This window comes from Urocitellus parryii, chromosome 5 (genome assembly GCF_045843805.1).
Source record: "Urocitellus parryii isolate mUroPar1 chromosome 5, mUroPar1.hap1, whole genome shotgun sequence".
NCBI lineage: Eukaryota > Metazoa > Chordata > Mammalia > Rodentia > Sciuridae > Urocitellus > Urocitellus parryii.
Window position 1 is genome coordinate 156,157,361 of NC_135535.1, and position 24,257 is coordinate 156,181,617.

General features: G+C 32.4%; 1 protein-coding gene across 5 annotated transcripts in view; it reads right to left on the reverse strand.

Moving 5' to 3' along the window:
* The window catches only part of Herc4 (HECT and RLD domain containing E3 ubiquitin protein ligase 4), a 115,579-nt gene that overhangs the window by 77,983 nt on the left and 13,339 nt on the right, over positions 1–24,257 (reverse strand). For all 5 annotated transcript variants that reach the window (XR_003301367.2, XM_077799307.1, XM_077799306.1 and 2 more), the window contains exons 4-5: positions 12,430–12,589; positions 262–338 (exon numbers count right to left, since the gene is read on the reverse strand). Coding sequence is in view for 4 of the 5 variants with exons in the window: in XM_077799307.1 (XP_077655433.1) it covers positions 262–338; positions 12,430–12,589 (237 nt within the window). In the remaining variant the exon portion in view is untranslated. The remainder of the gene's footprint in view (positions 1–261; positions 339–12,429; positions 12,590–24,257) is intronic.

Sequence of the window (24,257 nt, forward strand, 5' to 3'; positions counted from 1 at the left end):
AAGACTTAAAAAACAGAGAGATATTCAATATCCCAAGACTCAATACTGTAAAGATTTTTCTCAAATTCATTTACAGACAACAAAATATCAAAATTCCATCAAGTTCTTTGTCTAAAAAAACTGACAAGCTAATACTAAAATTTATATTGGATGAAAAGGATCAAGAAGAACCAGGACAATCTTGGAAAAGATTAAAAAGTCAGAGCCCTTTCTGCTCAAAGCATCAGTAATAAATTGGAAGAAAATAAAAACAATGCTTACCTTTAGAAAGTGCAAGTGAATGATAGTAACCGCAAGCAACCTGTACTATCTGGATATCTGACAAACTTTTAATATTTCTAGAAAAGAAGAAAGAGCAGGATCAATTCATTCCATTTAACAAATGGATCTTGAATGTCACTTACTCATGCTATTTACTGAATACGTACTATGTGCAGGGTTTCATACTGACCTCAATTAAGGCCAATTTACCAAAAAATTTATATTAAAAAAAATCAGTAATCAAGATCTAAATATAAAAAAAGCAAAAGCTATGAAAGAAAAAACCCTCAAAGAAAATACTTAAGCAAAGTGAACAATGTTCACATGTCAAATACTCTTCATAGTGCTCTGACAATTCAGAAACTAGGCAATATATTTGTAAAATAAATGTACATGATTTAAATTGGTGTTTGGTCTAGTTTAATACATGTTCTTCTCTATTAGATTCCTTAGAACCAATAAGGATTCCTATCATATTTTCTACCAATTCACAAATTATGAAATCTATTCCTTTTAGGTCATCCTTTTGTTTACATATCAATCAATCAGTGACATCTAACTTTCTTACTAGGGAAATTAAATTAACTCACATTTATGATTATCACGGATATGTTAAATCATATTTTCTGTCTGTCATCTGTGTTTTGTTCTAATACTTCTATAATCCCACCTCTCTTTCTAATGTTTGCTTAATTGCAATGCAATTCTAAAGGCTAACTGGGGGAGGAAAAAAAAAAAAACACTACAAGTTATCTATTAACCTTGTGCTTCAAACCATCCCAAATCATGTTATATAATACTTCCCCCTTTCCTGGTCTTTCTGTTTTTCCTGAGTGAATGCTTTCAAGGAAAAAAAGGGGGGGTGGGGAGAAAAAAAAAAAAAAAAACATGTTTCTTATTTCCCTTTACCTGATACTGCCATCTGACCTGATTCTGCCAAATGAGAGTCCAGAGCAAGTTCTGAATAGAGTGTCGATACCCATGATTTTCGGGAAGCAGCTTCAGCAAATCAAATTGTGAGCAGGAAAAAGGAGAGTTACTCTAATTCCATATTGTTTTATTAGATATATTTTTATTTAGTGGATTTATGTTCTTAACTACAAAGCTTGAGAGTCTGTAGTGCTAAAATTTAGCAGAATCCAACAAATTAGCAGGATCCAACGTACCTTCAAATTTTCAAATGTAATAAAATGCTTTTTTTTTTTCAATAGCAAAATTAAACACTGGTAATGCAGAAAGAATTAGGAATGAAAAAACATGGAAATTACAACTATGCCGTTTATTCTTAGTAAATAGTAAACTTACTATTATTATGTGCACTAAACACATCTTTCATTCATCTGTTCACTATATTTAATATTTTGGGGAAAAAACTATTTCAGTTATCTACTTGAACTTGCAAAACCAAACATTTCAAAATACTACATTCTCATAAAACACTATGCTTTTCTTCTTCACAGCATGTTATTACTAATTACCAGTGTACATAGTATTCATTTAATGTTAATCTCCTCTGCTAAATAATAAGTTCCATAAAGGCCGACTATGTAACTTATATGCATTAGAATCCCTAATACCTACCATAGTGCTTGGCAAATACTATGTAAGGAATGCACTGTTAAAGGATAAATGAATCTGTAAAGTCTTAGAAGCTTTAGTATTAAATTAGTCATAAAGTTTACCAAAAATCTTCTAAATTTGCAAAGTAATTTAAACTCAGTGACTCTCCTTTCCAAAATACTGCCCTATAACACAAATGCTAATTTCTTTTTTTTTTTTTTAAAGAGAGAGTGAGAGAGAGAGAGAGAGAGAGAGAGAGAGAGAGAGAGAGAGAGAGAGAGAATTTTTTTAATATATATATATTTTTTTTTTAGTTCTCGGCGGACACAACATCTTTGTTGGTATGTGGTGCTGAGGATCGAACCCGGGCCGCACGCATGCCAGGCGAGCGCGCTACCGCTGAGCCACATCTCCAGCCCACAAATGCTAATTTCTTGAGTACATATTACACAAAGAAATACATTCTACTGTGGCATTACTATGTTGAAGAAAAAAGTATCTCCTTTCATCTTCCAGTAGATTATTAAACACTAACAACAGAGATAGGGATCTGCTTTGTTTCCTCAGCTTTCAGAAATTAAAAAAAATTATACTGAGTGGTAACAATTTACTACATTGTTTTCCCAAGTTCCATTTTTTCACAGATAACAAATTAGAAAATACTTAATCACAACAGAATGTTACAGAATTCATCACAAGTAAACTTTTCATATTTTTAATATGAAGATGAAAACCAAAACCATAATGACCATATTAATGTCAATAAATAAAGATGTAAAATGAGATATGAAAAATTCAAAATGTGCAGAGGAATGGAGTCAAGTGTAGTATTTTTTAGTAGTGGTTTTTTGTTTTGTTGTTGTTTTTATCTTTACAATCTTGTTAAGGTGCTATTATTTCAGCATAGTTGCTATATCAAAAGATTTTTTTTGTAAGCCTTATGGTATCCACAAAAATCTGCAGAGACAAACACAATTAATAAGGAATCAAAACATACTACCAGAGTAAATGACAAAATCACAAAGGAAAACTGTAAGAGTAAGAAAGCAAAAAAAAAAAGAAAAAGAAAAAGAACTACAGTAACACCAGAAAACAAATTACAATATGGTTGTACTAAGATCTTGCCACCTATCAATAACTACCTTCAATGTCAATGATAAAAAATTCTCCAATTAAAAGATACAAAGTGATTGAATGGATTTTTTTAAAAAAAGGAAAAAATAAAACCCAATTAAATGTTTGTAAAAAAAAAAAAAAAAACTTTACCTCAGAGGACACACATACAATGAAAGTAAGGGAATATAGTAAGATATTACACAAATTAAATCCAGAAGGAGCAGCAGCCATAATCCTATCAGATAAAAACAGACTTTAAATCAAAAGCAATAGAGGCAAAGAAAGTCATTGTACAATGATAAAGGTGTCAACTCATCAAGAGGAAATAATGATTCTAAATATATATGTGCACAATATAGGGGCACTAAATGTAAATCAAGTATTAAAAGGGAAAGACAGACTCCAATAAAATAATAGTAAGGGACTTTATTATCCCACACAACGGATATCTCATTCAGACAAAAAGTCAACAGAGAAAGAGCAGAATTAAATTGCACCACAGACCAAATGGACCAGACCTAAAAGACTTCTACAGGACATTCCAAACAACACATTCAGAATACATTCTTCTTATCACTAGGTGGAACAGCTTACAGAGCAGATTATATAATTGGCTATAAAACAGGTCTCAATTTTTTTTTTTCAAAACCGAAATCAAGCTAAGCACGGTGGCATATACCTGTAATCCCAGCAGCTCAAGAGGCTGAGACAGGAAGACTACAAGGTCAAAGCTACCTCAGAAACTTAGCAAGGGCCTAAACAACTTAGTGAGACCCTGTCTCTAAATAAAATGCAAAAGAGGGCTGTGGATGTGACTCAGTGGTTAAGTGCCCTTGGGTTCAATCCCTGGTACCAAAAACAAAAATAAACAAACAAACACCTAGAAATCAATAACCAGAAAAACTTTAAAAACTCAAACAAGTAAAAATAAATCCCAACATTATGTACAATTATAATGCACTGGAAAACATGTATGAAGTAAAATAATTTGGAACCTATATAAACACACAGAAATTAAGGAACTTTTCGGGGTGGGATGCAACATGGGGGATTGAATCCGGGGCCTTGCACATACTAGGCAAGCACTCTACCACTGAACTATATTCCCAGTGCACAATTTATTCTTGAACAACAAGACAGAAATCAAAAATCTCTTTAAACAAATGAAAATCAAAACACAACATGTCAAAATCTATGTAAGACAATAAAAACAGTACTAAAAGGTGAGTTTTTAAGCAATCAACATCTATATTTAAAAAGCAGAAGAACTCAAATAACCCATCATTGCATCTTACACATTAAGAACAAGAGGGGTAAAAAAAAAAAAGCTGGGCCAGGGTTGTAGCTCTGTGGTGAAGTGCTTGCCTAGCATGTGTGAGGCACTGGGTTCAATCCTCAACACCATATAAAAATAAATAAGTAAGATAAAGGTACTGTGCCCATCTAAAACTTAAAAAAAAAAAAAAAAAAGGCTGAGCAGAGATAATAAAAAAAAATGAAGAATTGGTTTTTTGAAAAAAACAAAGCTAACAAACCCTTAGTCAAAATAACAAAGAGAAGACAAATTTAAAAAAAAAAAAAAAAAGGGAGACATTACAACTCAGTGGCTCAAAAGAGATTATTATGAATGAGTCTTTACCAACAAAATTCGATAACCTAGCAGAAATGGACAAATTCTTGGATACATACAGCTTACCAAGATTAAACCATGAAGACAGAAAACCTGAACAGATCAATAACAAGTACTGATATTCAATCAGTAGGGCTGGAACACAGTGGTAGAGTGCTTGCCAAGCAGGGGCAGGGCCCTGGGTTCAATCCTTAGCACGCCCAAAAGAAAAGTCTCCCAGAAAGGAAAGCCAGGAACAGATGGTTTCACTGGTGAGTAAACTACTGCCAATTCTTGTTTTTTTGTTTTTGTTTTTTTATGGCAGTGCTGGGGACTGAACTCAGGGACTAATGCATGCTAGATAGCTCTGTATCACTAAACTACATCCCAACAATTCTTAAATTATTCCAAAAATTTGAAGAGAAGGGAATTAATCCAAATACACATTACCCTGACACTAAAATCAGACACGGACACAACAACAATAACAAAAATACTACAGGACAATAACTTTGAGGAGCATAGATGAAAAAATCCTCAACAAAATATTAACAAACTGAAGATAACGGCACATCAAAAAGATTCATCCCAGGGATGCAAGACAGGGTCAACATATACAATTTGATAAATGTGATATACCACATTAACAGAAAGAAGGACAAAAGCTATATGATCATCTCAATAGATGCAGAGAACTCATTTGATAAAATCCAACATCCCTTCATGATAAAATTGTTAAATCTAAGAGATATGGAAAAAACATACCTCAGTATAATAAAGATCATGTATAAAAAGCTGGGCTCAGGATATAACTAAGTGGTACAGTACTTGCCTTGTATATGCACAAGACCCTGTGTTTGATCCACAGCACGGCACCAAAAAACAAAAACAAACTATCATTATACTGAATATAGAAAACCTGAAAGCTTACTAAGAACTCAAAACAAGGATGCCCTCTTTTCACCACTTTTACTCAACAATAGTACTAGAAATTCTAGCCAGAACAATCAGGCAAGAGAAAGAAATAGAGGCATCCAAATTGGAAAGAAGGAAGTCAATTTGTAACTGTAGACGACATGATCTTATGATATAAAGACCTCCAAGGAGTCCAACAAGAAACTATTATAATTAAAGAATTCAGCAAAGTTGCAGGATACAAAATCAACATATAAAAATCAGTAGTGCTAGCTGGGCATGGTGGCACACACCTTTAATCCCAGAGACTGGGGAAGCTAAGGCACAGAATTACAAGTTTGAGGCCAGGCTCAGCAACTTAGCAAGACCCTGTCTCAAAATGAAAAATAAAAAGTAGAAATTATAAGAGAGCTGGGAATGTCTCTCAGTGGGAGAGAACCCCTGGGTTCCATCCCTAGTACCAGAAAAAAAAATTAAAAAATAAAAACAGTAGCACTGCTATACATGCCAACAAACTACCTGAAATGGGTATCAAGAAAGCAATTCCATTCCCTGCCCCCCCCCACAAAGTTAAGGACATTTGAATTCATGATTGAGGAAAAAACAAAATATTGTTAAAATCTCCAGGCCATTCAAAGTGATCTATGCATTCATTATATCAAAATATCAATGACATTCTTCAAAGAACTTTTTAAAAAAAGCTAAAATGTGTATGGAACAACAAAAACAAAAACAAATAGCAAAGCAATCTTCAGCAAAAGCAACAAAAAAGGAGCTATTACACTACCTATTGTCAAAGTATATTACAAACAAAGCCATAATAATCCCAATAGCATGTTTCTGACATAAAACAGACACAGAGGCCAATGAAGCAGGATAGAAAGCTACAATCAACATTCAACAAAGGTGCTAAAAATATACATTAAACAAAAAGACTTTTCATTAAATAGGTGCTAAAAAAATTGGACATCCACATGCAAAAGAATGAGACTGACTAGCCCTCTATCTCACCAGTTACGGTGAGGGGGATCAACTCAAAATGAGTTAAAGATTTAACCATAATCCATGCATGTATGATTATATTAAATGAAATCCTCTCTCACAGATAACTATACTGCACAAATAAAAACATTTAAAAATACTTAAATATAAAACCCAATATAATATAGTACTATATAAGAAAACATAGGGAAAATGCTTTAGGACACTGGAATGGGAGAAAATATCTGACAAAGGGTTACTACCCAGAACATATAAAATTCAAAGGCAAATAACCTGATTTAAAAACAGGCAATAGATAAGAAGACTTAAAAATGACCACCACTTATGTAAAAAAAAAAAAAAGCTCAACTCACTAATCATCAGGGAAAAGGAAATCAAAACCACAATGAGCCATCACCTCACTTTATTAAGAATGAGTATCGGGGCTGGGGTTCTGGCTCAGTGGTAGCACACTTGCCTAGCATGTATGACACGTTGGGTTCAATTCTCAGCACCACATACAAATAAATAAAATAAAGGTCCATCAACAACTAAAAAATATTTTTTAAAATGACTATTATTGAAATGAGAAGTACTGACAAGGATGTGGAATAAGGTGAACACTTGCACACTGTTGGTATACATGCAAATTAGTATAGCCATTATGAAAAGCAATAAGGATTTAAAAATTTTAAAAATGAACTATCACATAATCCAACAATCCTACTTCTGGGTATATATCCAAAGGAAATTAAATCATTATGTCTAAGGGTTATCACAACAGCCAAGGAAGTGAAATATTCTAAGTGTCCATCAGCTAATGAATAAAGAAAAGGTAGTACATACACACAATGGAATACGATTCAGCTATTTAAAAAAAGAGGAAGGAAATCCTGTTATCTGTGAAAATATGAATGGAACTGGAGATCATTAATGTTAAATAAAGTAAGCCAGGCATAGAAAGACAAGTATTTCATGATTCACTCATGTGGAATATAAAAAGCTGATTTCATAGAAATTGAGAAGTAGACTGATGGTTACAGACTGGGGAAATAAGAGGAAATAGAAGAATTGGGAAAGGTTGGTCAATGAGTACATTATAGTTTCAGTGTGTTACTGGATAGTAGAGTAATCATAGATAGTAACTATATAATGTCTATCTCAAAAAGCTAAAAAGAGGGGCTGAGGATTAGCTCAGTGGTAGAGCATTTGCCCAGCATGCACAAGGCCCTAGTTTACAAACCCCAGCACCACACACATACATTAAAAAAAAAAGAAAGAAAGAAAAAAGAAAAAACCTAGAAGGATTTTAATGTTTCTGCCATAAAGAAGTGATAAATGTTTGGGGAGAAATGGTTAACCTAACGTACCAAAACACCGCAATACCTCATTAATATGTACAATTTTGTTTCTATGTATTGATTTTAAAAATAAACTTTTAAAAAATTCTTTATCAAGGACAAAAGATATGCTTAATGTTTTCAATTTTCAAAAGAAGTTAAATGCACTTAATAGGAAAATAAAATAATAAAATTTATAAATAAGTCTAAATGTATACATATGTATGCAAACACACAACATGAAGATTCCCAAATAATCATCTCTGAAAAGACATTAAGAACTCAGACCTCTAGAGCAAATATTTTATACTGCTTATAAATTTCAAGTAACTAAAGCTTAGAGCACATCAAACATTTTAAATGATATCACTAAAATAATCTACTGTAAAGAACTGAGTGAATTATTGAATGAATTTTGAAGTGGTTTGAAATTTTAAAGAAAAGATTAAATCTTAGAAATCAGATTTATACATCCTTGTCTTGGGGTATGGGTATTTTTGGATTTATTAAACACATCTGAATTGCCATCTTGGTCCAAAGTAAAATTTTCTTGACAGTTTGCTAAATATGACAATATGCTCTAGCATACTTAATATGTTTAGTACTGCCGTATTTTTCCATTTGTCCAACGGTTGTACAATGGCAATATAGACAGCAACTAAACATTGCTACTAGCTGGGTTTCTAAAGACAAAATTCCAACCACTGCTAACAAAGACTAGTACAAAGTTCTACATTATATTATTAAAATGTTGAAGAAGCCAGGCACAGTAGTGCACACCTATAATCCTGGCAGCTTGGGAGGCTGAGCCAGGAGGACCGGGTAGCACATGCCTATAATCCTAGTGGTTCAGGAGACTGAGACTGATCACAAGTTTAAGGCCAGCCCAGGAAACTTTGTAAGATCTTTTCTCAAATAAAAGGGTTGGGAATGTCAAAGGTAGAACTCAGGTGGAGCGCGGCCCTGAATTCAACCCCTAGTATCAAAAAAGGAAAAAAATTTTAAAAGTTGAGGAACCAAAGCATTAAATATTTTTCCCATAAAACACATGACTGGGGCGGGGGGGGGGGGGGGGAACTGGGGTTGTAGCTCAGTGGTTAGAGAACTTGCCTAGCATGTGTGAGGCACTGGGTTAGATTCTCAGCACCACACAAAAATGAATAAGTAAAATAAAGGTATTGTCTCCATCTACAAAATTACACAAATGAACAATTTTCTTTTTCTCAGGCAACTTTCCTAGTAATTTTAGGTTTAAGAAAAATCTTAACGTTGGGGCTAGAGAAGGTGTATCTGAGGAACAGAAGAAATATCTGATGCCCTGTGTTCAATTCCCAGATTGTCAAAAAATTTTTTTAAACCTTAACACCAACTTTTTTTCAACTTTGAAAAATTTAGACTAACAACTAATCTAGTTTCTATCATTAAGATATACACTGGACTGTGGGAATAGCTAAATGGTACCTTACCTAGCATACAAAAGGCAGGCTCAATCCCCAGTATGCCAAAACAAAACAAAAAAACAATTTTTCCCTTTAATCTAAAGTGTTTCTGAATTTTCAAATATTAAAATCAGGCAAAGATATAAAATATTTAAAAGAGTCAAGAAAATAAAATTTTTGAACAAGATGACAATTTTAACGTTTAATTAGTCCAGAAATAGTTTTATATACTCATGAGGATTATCATTACTATCATTCTGCTATAATTTTTTGCTGAAAGTCTGAGAGACTGGACTTAAAAGACCAGCCTCTGCAATTTAATGAGACTGTCTCAAAATAAAATATAAAAAGGACTGGGAATATAGCTCAGTGACAAAGTGCCCCTGGGTTAAATATTTAGTACCTCTCCCCCCTAAAAAAAAAAAAAAAAGAAAGAAAGAAAGGAAGGAAGGTAAAGTTAAATTTAAGCTTTTTTCTATATACAAGTATTATGTTCTCCATTTTTTTAAAAAAAATCTAGCCAGAAATCAAATCTATAGATGATATAATTGACTAATTCCACACCTTCCCCAAATAGTAGTGACTTCAAAACCACACAAAATTATAAGTAGGAAAAAATTAGCCAACTAGTAAGAATTTCAGATATAACCTATTTATTATTGTCACATTCTTTAATTTTGAAATGTTGCTTAATTTTGCTTAATTTTCATGTTCTTATCTGCAAGCATGAAAATGGTTTTGGGGGCTGGAAATGTAGCCCAGTGGTAAAGCACTTGACCATCACACATGAGGCCTTGAGAACAATCACCAGCACCAAGCCAAAAAACAAACCAAAATTGTGTCAAGAAAGTAATATCCTGCCAGGTATGGTGGCACACACCTGTAATCCCAGCTTTTCATGAGGCTGAGGCAGCAGGGTAGCAAGTTCAAGATCAGCTTGGGCAACTTAGTGAGTCACTCTCAAAATAAAAAAAAAGGGGTAGAGATGTAGCTCAGTGGTACAGGGCTTCCCTAGCATTCATGAGTCCCTGGATTCAATCCCTGTAGTGGAGGGGGAGGAGAAATAGCCTAATGTGAATCTTCAGTTTTCTGATTGTTCATATGAAAATTTATCAACACTAATTTTTAGAAATCCCCTTATAGATAATGTGTATGAAACTTACAAAACTGGTTTAAGTACGATGGCACTTAGAAAAAGTCTTATATCTAAAAAATGATTTGGTACTAAAATTAAAAAGAAAATCTCTGGTAATCTTTTATAAAACATAGAATCAGTGAAAACTATGTATATATATTCATACAAATCAGATCCAATACATAAAAATTTGAAAACCTGAGAAGGATAAACAGTATAATACCTAATACAGATGTTTAACATACAAAATCAGATATTTAAACAACAACAACAAAAAACTCAGTTCTTTTTCAGGTGGCTCAGTAGTAGAGTCCTTGACTAACATGCATGAGGTCTTGAGTTTGATCTCCAGCACTGCAAAATCAAATAAAATTCTCACACAATAAAACTATCTCCTTTTAATTACCTTTCTTTCTGTTTACTATTTCACCTACATAGTACTGAAATGCCAGAAGTGAACCACAACAAAATGAGGATTATGCAACTGGTAGAGTAAAAATAAGGGAAACTAGAAAGCTCTGCCATGAATCAATTAAGATGATTAATATATAAGTCCTTTTTCATCTGAAAAATACAAATATTTTTTAAAACTTATCTTAAAAATCCTGTTCTATAAAAATTACTTGGAAGAAGCAATGAAAGTAGTAAAGGGTAGGTTAAATTTAAGGTCACTGTTTCTATGGTTGCTCTATATTATCTAGTCAATAACCATCTAGTTAAAAATTACCATTTTCTGAAAGAAGTCAAAACTAAACTGTCTGAAGAAATTTAATTTACTCAGCTTAAGGAAAAATATTCTTCTCCCAACAGCACCATCATTAAGGGACATCATAAGCAAACTGGGAATTACGTTATTTAGTTGTTATTGCAGAAGAAACAACAGGAACCAAATTTGAGGAGTTTTGCAGGATTTGGTTATATGTTGATTAAGGAAAACATATGAATATGATGTATCCAAATGTCTCAATGGATAGTTCAATAATAGAACAAGCATTAAATTTCAAACTGCAAATTCCTGTTCTGAAATATATCTTCTCCTGTGTTCTACTTTACCCTAGTAGTTGCAACCTTTTTTTTTTTCTTTTTGATGCACTGGGGATTGAACCCAGGGCCTCAGACCTCCTAGGCTAGTGCTTTACCACTGAGCTACATCCCCAGTCCTATCACAAAATTTTCCTTAAATCAAAACAAACCTTATCAATGTCAAAAATAGAACACATAAATGTGTGCAAAAAAAGAAAAAAAATTTTCTTTTTTACCTAGAATAAATCTAAAAATAGTTATTAGAATATCTTGGGGTTCCCTGGAGAGTTCTTTTGTCCCTAAAACTATTACCACCAAAGAACAAAAGGGTTTAAAGAGACCAGAATTTGTATAATATAAAAATCTAAGTACAAGTTAGTATACTTAGGTATCTTAAGAAATAAATACTTCTTTTAAAATCTTTATATTTTTATCTAGATTTGTTTATGCTCAGTTTTTAATATTAAAAAAATGATTATGTTCTATACAATTCTGTAAGACTATAATACTGATCAGGCATCATTTTTAAATTGTGAAATAATTCTGCAATTCTACGTTAATAATATAAATTAAATTGTGATCACTGTTAAGTAAAACAAAAAAGTGGAAAGCAAATTCTTTTTATAATAAGCAAGTTTAGGCTGCCATAGTCAATAAAAACCACACTGAAAAAATGAGTATCATGAACCAACTGATATTTAGTAAATATTTCATCAGCTGGGATATTCAAGACAGTATATTTAGCTTCAATCAGTCTGTGCTACTAAGATAAAAGTTATTTTAAAGTAGGAATTCCCTGTCCCTTTTCTTTATGAACATAAAATCTGTTGAATGTGAAGAATATAAGAATATATTTTAAATAGTAGCTGAATAGTTCAGCCCAAATTAAATAGGTCAACTCAAATTTAATTTACCTAGAAAATTCTTAAAGGATTCAAAGGAAAGAAATAATTAGATGACAATGCTTACATGCTCACAGTAAGCAGAATGATTTAAATAAACAAACACATTTTAAAAGATTAAGGACCTCTTTGTGGTCACCTTTGTTACCTGGGTACTCTGATACATTCCTCTGATCCTAGTAGGCCAAGTTGTCCATCAGAATCGAGACCCCAAGCATACACCTGGCCCTTGTCATTAAGTGCTAAAGTATGAGCTTCTCCACATGAAACAGCTACGATATTTTGGGCATCCAGGGCAACAACCTGCTCTACAGAACAGAAGTCAAGAAGAGAGATGTTACATTCTAATTTTGAACTTCCAATGATAATATATTCAATCTTCATTTTACATTTAAAAAAAGCTAAGGTAACGTTTAAATACACACTAAAAATAATCAGTTATTTTGAAAAATCTAACAAATTCATGCTCCATGTGTAATAATTGTTGTGGTAAAATACAGATAATTTTCTGAGTGGATATATAATGTCAAGAAGAGTTCATAAAGATTCTCTCATAATGTACACTCTATTCAAAACCATTATCAATAAAAGAAGGGTCCAAGTAAAAAAAAGAATCATTTAAACAACTTGGCTGTTTGATTTTAACAATAAAACCATAATTGACCCACACATACCATACAGACACTGCAGTGAAATGATTCTGAAATTAATGTTATATGAATTGGTAATTTTTGAATGAAAAATAACTTCTTTACATATCTCATTTAAAAAAAAGGGCATCTGTTGGATATGCTGAGTAAAGAACAGAAAGGCAACATGATCATAACTGATAGGTTCTTTTGTGGACTGCCATTTTAACATCAACAAATATGAAACTCCATATGTGGTTAAAATGTGTTCAAGTTTTAAGCCAGAAATTCATTTAAAATATTGGACTTCAACAGACTGTAAAGGAGCCAGCCACTGACATTATCAGTATGGAAATTGTTTCTCTAGTCTCCTTAGTTTCCTTGAGATGTGCAATGTTTGTGAGTGTTTCACTAGTACCATTAAAACACTTGGGGTTTTTAAAAATACCATTTAAATTAATATTTTTTAGTTTAGTAAGAAATTTATAATTACTGATTTCAGTAAACTAAAAGCCTAGTGTCAAAAGTGATTAAAACTGGATCAATTAGGGTTTCTTGGCACATTTTAGCTCCATTTACAAATGTAGCAATTCAATAATGGAAAAAACTGCAACAGGAGGTTCACATTCTTTCATGTAGAGAAATTCAAATTGTTTCTAGATTACTAAAATTTTCATTTTTGTCGTGAGAGGTTAGCCCTAGATATCTCCTCTAAGAAACTGCACAACTCTATAATGATTTATTATTGTAGTCACTTACCTTAAAGTATTAAGTTAATAACTGAAAGCTTACACTTAATCTCATTTTTGTATGTAATCTAAATGTTTTTATAAAATTACATTGTAGAAACACAAAAAAGGAAAAAAAGATATAAAACACCGGTTTCCCTACCACCACCACCACAAAAAAAAAAAAATGAAGAAAGAAAAAGGACTTGGATCTGCTTCCATCAAAACACTCCTACAAATCTAATTATGAATAAAAAAGTGAAACTTAGAAAAGATCTTATATCTCACAAAGGCTCCCAAAATAAATCAATTTCTCTCCAGAACAACCCTAAAAGGAAGTAGCAAAAAAAAAAAAAAAAGACAGGTAAGACTAATGTTCATCAATAACAAAGTAAGAGTATTTAAATTAGATAGCAATGGCTACAAAAATCAAAGTCCAGAAAAAAAAGAACAATCATTTATATCAAATATTAACATTGTTTTCTACTTCGAGTGCTTCAGACACTAAATACACAAAAATGAATAAAACAGTTCTGATCCTCAAGGAGTTTACAATTTGTGCATAAACAGGTGAAATAAGGATATAGTTAATGGTAAGACAGAAAAAAGACAATAGGAACAACAGATACTTATGTTATCCTTAAAAACATTAGGAAGACTTTTGGAAGGCAATAATTCTTAAGCTAGATCATTAGCTGAAGAGAAGAGATTCCCATGTATCCAATTTGAGGGAATTAAAATTACTTGTTATAGCAAAACTAAATATAAAAGCAAAGTTGAGAACCAGATTTTAAAAAATGAGGGGAAAAATGTTTCTCATCTGGGCAAAACTAACCTCCACAATTTTTAAAGACTTCTGAGAGGCAAAAAAAAAAAAAAAGATTCATAATTTACATCAGTGGGTAAAAGATGTGAACTGAATGAAAGTTCACAGAAAAATAGAAACAGCACTTAATCATATCAAAATTGTTCAACTTCACTAATGAAAGAAATATACATTCAAACTACACTGAAAAGCCAAAAATATACTTTTCTATATGGGCTAACCATCAATAAAGTTTTATCAACAGAATGAGGTAAGTCCCAGAGCAGAGGAAAATATTTACAAAGACAGTTGATAAAGGATTTATCCAAAATATACACAGAATTTTTGAAATTCAACAGTTAAGAATACAAACCAACTCAATTACAAAATAGCAAAAGATTCAGACAGGTATCTATCTCACCAAGGAAGATGTACAGATGGCAAGTAGGCATAAGATCAGATGGCACAATACTGGATGCCATCTGGGCATTGCAAATTAAAACAAGAAGATAACAAATTACACACCTATTAGAATGGCCAAAATCTATAACACTGACAACACCAAATGCTGGCAAGGATATGAAACAACTTGAGTTCTCTCATCGGTGGGGGCCAATCTCAACAATTTAGTGAGACCCTTAGCAACTAGGCAAGCTCTTGTCTCAATATAAGAAATAAAAAGGGTTGGGGATATAGCTCAGTGTAATTGGAAGATAATTTGGTGGATTCTTACAAACTATAATCAAATACATGATCCTGTATTCCAACAATCGCATTCCTTGGTACTTAACTATGTCCACACATGGATGTTTATAGCAGCTTTAATCATAATTTCTGAGACTTGGAAGCATACAAGCATGACCTTCACTAGTTAAATGGATAACAAAATTGGTACAGCCTGAAAATTGAATATTATTCAATGTTAAAAACGAATGGGCTATCAAGCCACAAAAAGATATGTAAGAAACTTAAAATACATATTGCTAAGTGAAAGAAACTAATCTGAAAAGACCACATACCATGAGATTCCAAATAGATGACATTCTGGAAAAGGCAAAACTATGGAGACAGTAAAAAGACTGACTGCCAAAGTTTGGGCAAGGAAGGGATGAACAGGTAGAGCCCTGAGTATTTTTAGGGCAGTCAAAACTATACCTCATGATACTGCAATGGTGGATACACACCATTATATGCTTGTTAAAACCCTTAGAATAAGTCACACGAAGAGTAAACTATGGAATTTAGTGATAACAACATGTTGATGTAGGTTTATTGATTTTAACAAATGCACATTGTGATGCACAATATCAATGGTGAAGAGGTAATCCATGTATGGGTTTGGGTATAGGGGAATTGAGAACATTCAATGTTGCTGTGAACCTAAAATTGCTATAAAATAAGGCTTATTTAAAAAAAAAAAAAAAAAAGAACCACATACCTAGGTACCAGTTTTCACTTCTGGAAAAGGCACAGTTGCATACTGTTAGTGGGAGTACAAAACAAAACAACTTCTATGGAGAAAACAGCCATGGCATTATCTAACAAAACAGGAGTTTTCCCTTTCCACCTAATAATTCCATGTTCAGGAATTTATTCTACAGATACACTGAACATGAGTATGTGCGAATGCATGTGAATACACTGCCTATTCAAAACAATTTAATTTAATTTGCAACACTACATAAGAGTAAAAGCCTAAAAATTTTCTAAATATCCGTAAAAGGATTCCATGTACACATTGAATAGTATACTGGTAGGGTATACTAAAGTAATGCAAACTTTACTTTGCATTCTGATATGGAAAGCTCTCCCAGGGTATATTAACAAGATAGGGGTGGCAAGATGTCAACAGAGAATACACAATTTGCTTTTTTTTTTTTTGTATAAGGTAAGGAGGAATAAGAATATATATTTGCTTATGTCTACATGAAGAAACTTTGGAAAGATAAATTTAAAAATTAACAAAGACAGTTCTATAGAGGATACAGGCAGAGGGGAAATTTTAACAGTCAAATGCAAAAGCTTCTCAATATATTTTACTTTGATCTGAACCTGTGAATATACTGCCTATTCAAAACAATTTAATTTTAAAAACATTTGGGCTATGGGTATAAACTCAGTGGTAGAGCACTTCCATAGCATGTGTGAGGCTCTAGGTTTGAGCTCTAACACTCAGAAATTAAATTAAAATTTTAAAATACTTTTTAAAATTAGAGCCTTAGAGAAATACTTAAAACAACGTATTAAAAATCAATATTTCCACTTTTGAACTGTTCTGAGCTCAATATCCTTTTCTGCATACTAAAAAAGCCAAAACAATTTTTGTTCTTCCAGAATACTAGCCCCATTAAATTACCGATACCAACTTTGAAAACAGATAACTGCTTCAGAAATTCAAAAACTAGGAAAAGAAATAAGATTAGAAGAATTAAAAGGTATCCATATTGGAAAGGAAGAAGTTAAACATCTTTATTTGCAGATGATTTGATTCTACATGTAGAACCCCCCCCCAAAAAATCATACAAACAAAACAAAACAAAACAAAAAAACCAAAACCCCCATTAAGACATAATAAATGACCCAGTCCAGTTGAAGGATACAAAAATCAGCACCATTTCTATACAAAAATAATGACCTAAGCCAGGCTCAGTGGTACATGCCTGCAATCCCAGCAACTTGGAAGACAAAGGCAGAAGTATCACAAGTTTGAGGCCAGCACTAGCAACTTAGTAAGGCCCTAGGCAATTTATCAAGCACCTATCTCAAAATAAAAAGGGCTGGAAAAGTAGCTTAGTAAGCGAAGTACATCTGGGTTCAATCCCTAGTACTAAAACAAATTTTTTTTAAAATGATTATGACCTAGCTGAATAATGAAGACAGGCATGGTGGTACATGCCTATAATTCCAGCAACTTGGGAGGCTAAGGCAGGAGGATCGCAAGTTCAAAGCCAGGCTCAGCAACTTAGCAGGGCCCTGTCTCAAAATAAAAAGGTCTGGGGATATGGTTCAGTGGTTAAGCACCCCTGGGTTCAATCCCCAATATTCGCCCCCCCAAAATGACCTAGTTGAAAAAGAAATCAAGAAAACAATCCCATTTATGGTAGCATCAAAATTATTAATAAAATGCCACAGAATTTAACCAAGGAAGTAAAAAAAATTGTCCATTGAAATATAAAACACTGATTAAAAAAAAACTGAACATAGAAAAAATAAACAGAAAAATATCCCATATTAATAGAAAAGAATGCCCATACTATCAAAAGAAATCCTTAACCAAAATCCAGTGGCATTCTTTACAGAAATAGAAGAAACAACCTTAAAATTCATATGAAGACATACACATAAATGTCAAAATAATACTGAAAAAGAAAAAACAAAGTTGGTAGCATCACACTTTCTGATTTAAAATTACATTACCAATCAGGCACTGTGGTGCACACCTATAATCCCAGCTACTTGGAGAATGAGACTTGAGGATCACAAGTGTGAGGCCAGGCTCTGCAACTTGGCCATCAGTGGTAGCATGCTTACCTAGCATGCACAAGGCCCTGAGTCCAATTCCCAGCACCACAAAATAAGTAAATGGATAAAGAAATAAAATAAAAATGAGTATTTTATACTGAAAAAATAATAATAATAAACAAAAGTGGGCCGAATGTTCTAATAAGTGGATGCTGATCCATAAATGGGGGAGGGGGATATGGGAAAAATGGAGGAACTTTGTGCAAAAGGGAGGGAGGGGACATGGGAGCAGGAAAGATGGTGGAATGAGATGGACATCATTACCCTAGGTACATGTATGACTGAAAATATGGTGTAACACTATATCATGTACAACCAAAGAAATGAAAAGCTGTGCTGCAATTGTGTACAATGAATCAAAATGCATTCTGTTATATATACCTAATTAATTAATTAATTTAAAAGGGGGTGTGGAGGGCTGTAGCTTAGTAGTAAAGTGCCCATGGGTTCAAACCTAACACCTGGGGAAAAATTGTTACAAAACTATAGCAATCAAAACAGTATGGTTCTGGCATAGAAACATAAACCTACGGAACAGAGAACCCATAAATAAATCCAAACATACACAGTCAACCAATTCTTAACAAGGCCACCAAGAAGACCTAAAGGAACAGACATCTCTGATAAATGGTGGAGGGAAAACTGGATTTCTACATGTAAAAGAATAAAATTGGAGCCTTATTTTATACCACACAGAAAAAACAAGTCAAAATGGTGTAAGAGATATAAGTACTGAAACCATAAAACTCCTAAAAGAGCTGGGCACGGTAGCATACACCTGTAATCCTAGCAGCTTGGGAGGCTGAGGCTAGAGGATTGCAAGTTCAAAGCCAGCCTCAGCAACAATGAAGTGCTAAGCTATTTTATTTAGAGACAGTGAGACTCTGTCTCTAAATAAAATACAAAACAGGACTGGTGATGTGGCTCAGTGGTTGACTATCCCTGAGTCCAACCCTTCTAACCCCCTAAAAAAAAACTCCTAGAAGAGAAAAATTCCTTGATATTGAATTTGACATCATACCAAAAATTCATACTACAGAAACAAATATAAGTAAATGAGACTATATCTAACTATAAAACTTCTGCACTGCAAAGGATACAATCAAAAACATGGACTGGGAGAAATAATTGCAAATCACATATCTGATAGACAGTTAAGATCACAATTTTATAAAGAACTCTTACAACTCAAAAGCAGAAAAACCAATAACCTGACTAAAAATGGGAAAAGTACTTGAACAGATATTTCTCCAAAGATGACACAAAAATGGCTAACAGATATAATGAAAAGGTGTTGAAGATGACTAATCATACAGGAAATGCAATTAAAATCACTCCGCAACATCACTTCACTCCTGTACAGGTGGATATTATTTAAAAAAAAAAAAAAATGGGGCTGGGGTTGTAGCTCAGTGGTAGAGCACTTACTTTGCATGTGTGAGGCACTGGGTATAATTCTAAGCACCACATACAAATAAATAAAATAAAGGTCCATCAACAATTAAAAAATATTTTTGAAAAATAAAATAACAAATGTTGGCAAGGGTGTGAAGAAAAGTGCATTCTATTTATTGTCGGTAGGAATATATATGGTACGAGCATTATGGAAAACAATAAGAAGGTTGCTGAAGAAATTTTTAAAATGTACCTATTGTATGATCTAGAAATACCTCTTCTTTGAAAATACCCAAAAGAGATGAAATCACCTCATAAAGATATCTACACCCTCATGTTTACTGCAGCATTATTCACAATAATCATTATGATATGGAAAAATCCTAAATGCCTACTGACAAGCAGATTTTTAAAAATGGAACACACACACACACACATACACTCATACACACACACACAAACACACAATGAATATTATTTGACCTCAAAAAAGCTGTTATGCAGTTATCCCATTTACCTCAATATGGACAGACCTAGAGGACATTATGCCAAATGAAATAAGCCAGACACAGAAAACATGTCACAATCTCACTTACATGTGGGAATAACTTCTTTTTTTACAAAAACAGGGCTTAAAACACAAGAGAATGAAAGAGATTACCATGGAAGAGGTAGATAGGGAGATGTAGGTTAAAGGATATAACAGCAGATAGGTAGAAAGAAGAAAAGTCTAGAGATTATATGTACCAAATAAGGACTAAAGGTAATAAAAATTCTATTATATTAAGGATTTTTGTTAAGTGGATTTTTAACTTCTCTTTGTCATACACAAAAAGTAACTACGTGAGATAGGTAGGTTAATTTCTATAGATAGATAGATAGATAGATAGATACTCTATGTAACTCAAAATATCATGTTGTAAACTTCAAATATACACAATAAAATCTGAAAAAATTAAGAGGAAATCAAGCCAAAGTTTTCTAAAAACATAATCAGTTCATTAAACAGGGACTATCCATAGTTAGTCCATAGTCCATAGTTAATCTTAACTTAGTGTAATCAATAAATTTCATGAAGTCCTAGGGATATTTTGGTTGTTTGTTTTGTTTTTTAATTAAAAACAAACAAACAAAAAACTCTCTGGGGCTGGGGGTACAGCTCAGTGCTATAGCACTTGCCTAACGTGTTAAGCTCTGGATTGAATCCCCAGCAAAGCAAGGGAAAAAAAAAGAAGGAAAAGAAATTATCTTGATGAGCTACAGGTAGAACACTTGCACAAAGAAAGGAGGAGGGACTCTAAACTCCAACAATGTATGAACAATAATCAAAGACACTGTTGATTCTATATTCAAATTATGGGGATATAGAAAACATTATTGCTATGAATAGTAACAAACAACCATCTTGATGATAACTACAACACTAAAAGTCAAAAGAATATACTTTGTTAAATACCTATGTTATGTTTTTTTGTTTTGCTTTGTTTTGGTTTGGTTTGGTTTTTTTGAGGTGTTCAGAGCTTAATTCTGCCAGACAGTAAGTTTCAAAATCTTATCCTACCATGCCTCAATAGTTGCTAAAAATAGATATCCTCTTCCTTTCTCTCTGAACAACTCAAAACTCCAAATGGAGCAATGTAAAGTGCCCTTAAGATTCACATCTAAAAATTTTAACTTTTAAGGTTCACAAGATACCATCATGAAATTTGAAGTATTACTAAATTCCATTTTTTTAAAAAAAGATGTTACACACAGTCTTATTTTCTATAGATAAAAAAAGGAGTATAGTCAGATTTATTTTCCCTTGAAGAATCATATTGCTAATTTTATTTCAAAAACAAATTAACAAAAGATATTTCACTGAATACTCAAATTTTTCTGTTACTGAAAAGGAAAAAAAATATTGTTTAAGTGAGATGAAGTAAAAATTATTTGACACATTTGAAAGAACCTCTAATATTCAGCTTATAATGACCATAAGCTATACTGCAAAACAAATTCAGAATTAAAGGAAAACTAAAATCTCAAAAATTAAATGAAAACTTCTGTTCTCTGAAATTACCAATAGTTACCAAAAGTAATTTGGAATGGCATGACCCATACCCAAAAAAATATTTTAATAAATTTCCTTATAAAATTTAAAGTTAGGGGAGAATGGTATGGTTCAGTGGTAGAGCACTTGCCTAGCATGCACAAGGCATGATCCCCAGCACCACAAAAAAATTTTAATTTAAAGTTAATTTAAAATAACTTACATATGTTAGTTTACAGCAAAAATTTTAAAAAAACTTTATATGGAGAAACATCTGAATTATGAAATTCACAACTGATATATTCACAAGTTCAAACTCCTATTACATATTCTATTTACAAAAGACAGTTAACATACATATAGATTATGTGCTAGTACAGTACTAAAGACTAATAATTTAATCCTCATAATACCATGAGTGTGCCCCATGCCTAATTCACAGAAAAACACAGTTATAAACATTTCCCTATTTACTGACCTGACAGCCTTTTGCTAATATGCAAATATAAGATTATGTTTTAATAACTTGTTTTCATAATATGCTTATTTTATAAATACATAGGTCATTGTTTATTTTTTCTTTTAAGTACTTATAAGAGTGACTAGGTAGTATAAAGGAGATGGTATTTTAACTGAGAAATTTCAAGAGACAGAAATGAAAATATGCCATAAGAAAGACTAACTTGGAATAATAAGAAGGATAAATTGGAGCAGGGAAATCAGAACTGTTGCCACATTTTTTGCATAGACTACAAATGATATAAGTAGAATGAAAACAAAGAATATTAGACAGAGATAGGGCCCAAGAGTTCAACTAGCTCGAATTCAGAGTTAACCATTTGCAAAAATAATAAAAACAAAAGAGTTACTAAGAAAATAAGTGATAACATTTTAGCAATTGATTTAATGTTGGCGTTATAGGCAAAGAAGCAGACCACAAAGTGAATCTAAGGTTTAAACCTAGGTGAGTTCAAGAAGCACTAACAACAAAAACAAAAAAGGATGAGTGACTTTTTTGTTGTTATTTTATATTAGTACTGGGTTCAAATCTAGGACCTCACACATGCTAGGCAAGAGTTCTACCACTGATCTAACACCCGAAAGATAAGTTGTTTTTGCAGTTTTGAAGAGAAGGAGACTGGAGAACCTAGATGGTTTTCATTATCTTTTCCATTTCTCACAATGGTTTCTATTTCAAATGTTCCTTATTTGTTCTCCAAATTTATTAATTTTAATTTCATTTATAACTATCTTTTTTATTTTCTTGATGTTTAAATTTCTCCCAGTCTGTATTAATAAATTCACACACAAAGCAAAAAATTTACTTAGATTCATATGGAAATAACTACAAATGCAAATTAAGAGTAAGAAGGTGTAATCAAATGCATTTATTTAATTAATTAATTAATGCATTTATTTATTAAATATAATGCTTGCCCCCCAAGCACCTTACCATTGAGCTACATCCTGTCCTTTTCATTTTGAGACACAGTCTCGCTAAGTTGCAGAAGCTGGCCTTGAACTTGAGATCCTCCTGCCTCAGCTTCCCAAAGTGGCCACTGTACCCAGCAAATGCATTTATTTTAAATTTTAAGGTCAATTCAACATTTTGGGAGGGGCAGGGCTGGGTTTAAAAGTGTATTCAGTACCCATGTACCTGAAAATATCAGCACACCAACCATACTTTATAATTAGTCATCATGAAATAATCTATTAAAATCAATAACCAACCTAATTTCCATTACTTATGTTCTTCTCACAAGAAAAATGGCATCTTTTCTTGTTCTGTATCATTTTTTAAGTCTGAAGGTAAAGCCTTGCTCCAAAATACCATCACAAGTTTGTTTGTTTGTTTTAATTTGGTATAATCTTTGAAAAATAACTCAATTAAGGTATTTAAACTCTAAATGCAAAGTTCTTTCATGCCTGGAACTTGTTTGTTGAGTAAAAGCCTGAACTATAGCTACTGAATGAAAAGACAGGCATTGTCTATCTAGTGGCAAGCATGTAAATAGCATAGTCTATACTGAACAGGCATTGTTTCTATATATAACAGGCATTAGGTAAATATAATAATACTGTTTTTAGTATATGGCACACCTAAATTTAAATTCTCACTCCAATAGCTTCTTTTTTTTTAAAGGAAACATTTATTGAATACTTACCATATGCCAGACATTATTCTTTGTACTATCATGCTATCTTAATCCTTACAACCACCCTAGGAGTTAGTACGATTATCCTAATTTTACAGAGGAGGACACATAGGCACACAGAGAATAAGCAATATGCTAAAAGATAACAAACCTAAAAAGCAAAAGAGCAGGATTTGTATATAAGCACTTTAATTCCAGACCCACCCCTTACAAAAAAAGTAAATAAATGAAATAAAATATATATATATTGATAGTAATTCATTTATGTCCTCCATCAACATAGTTCTCAATTTTTTTCCTATCTCTCCACCAATAGTAACCAGTTATTAATTATATGTATCCTTCCAGAGTTTTTATTTAATGTATCTAAATAAATATAAATGTATACTTTTCTTTTTGACTTACCCAAAATACAGTTTTCTATACAATGTTCCACACTTTGCTCTTTTTAATGTATATGAGAATTCTTCCTGTGTCAGTCCAAGAACTCTTTCATCCTTTTCAAAACTTAGACAGCATTACACTGATTAGGTGGACCATAATTTATTTTACCAATTCCAAAAAGACATTAAGATTGTTTCTAATGTCTTGTCATTATAAACAATGTTGTAGTACGTGTTATTTTACAATTTCTCAATTTACATTAACACAAACATATAAATACTTGTATACTGACAATTCTGACAGTGTTCTTTTAAAACTAAGGATT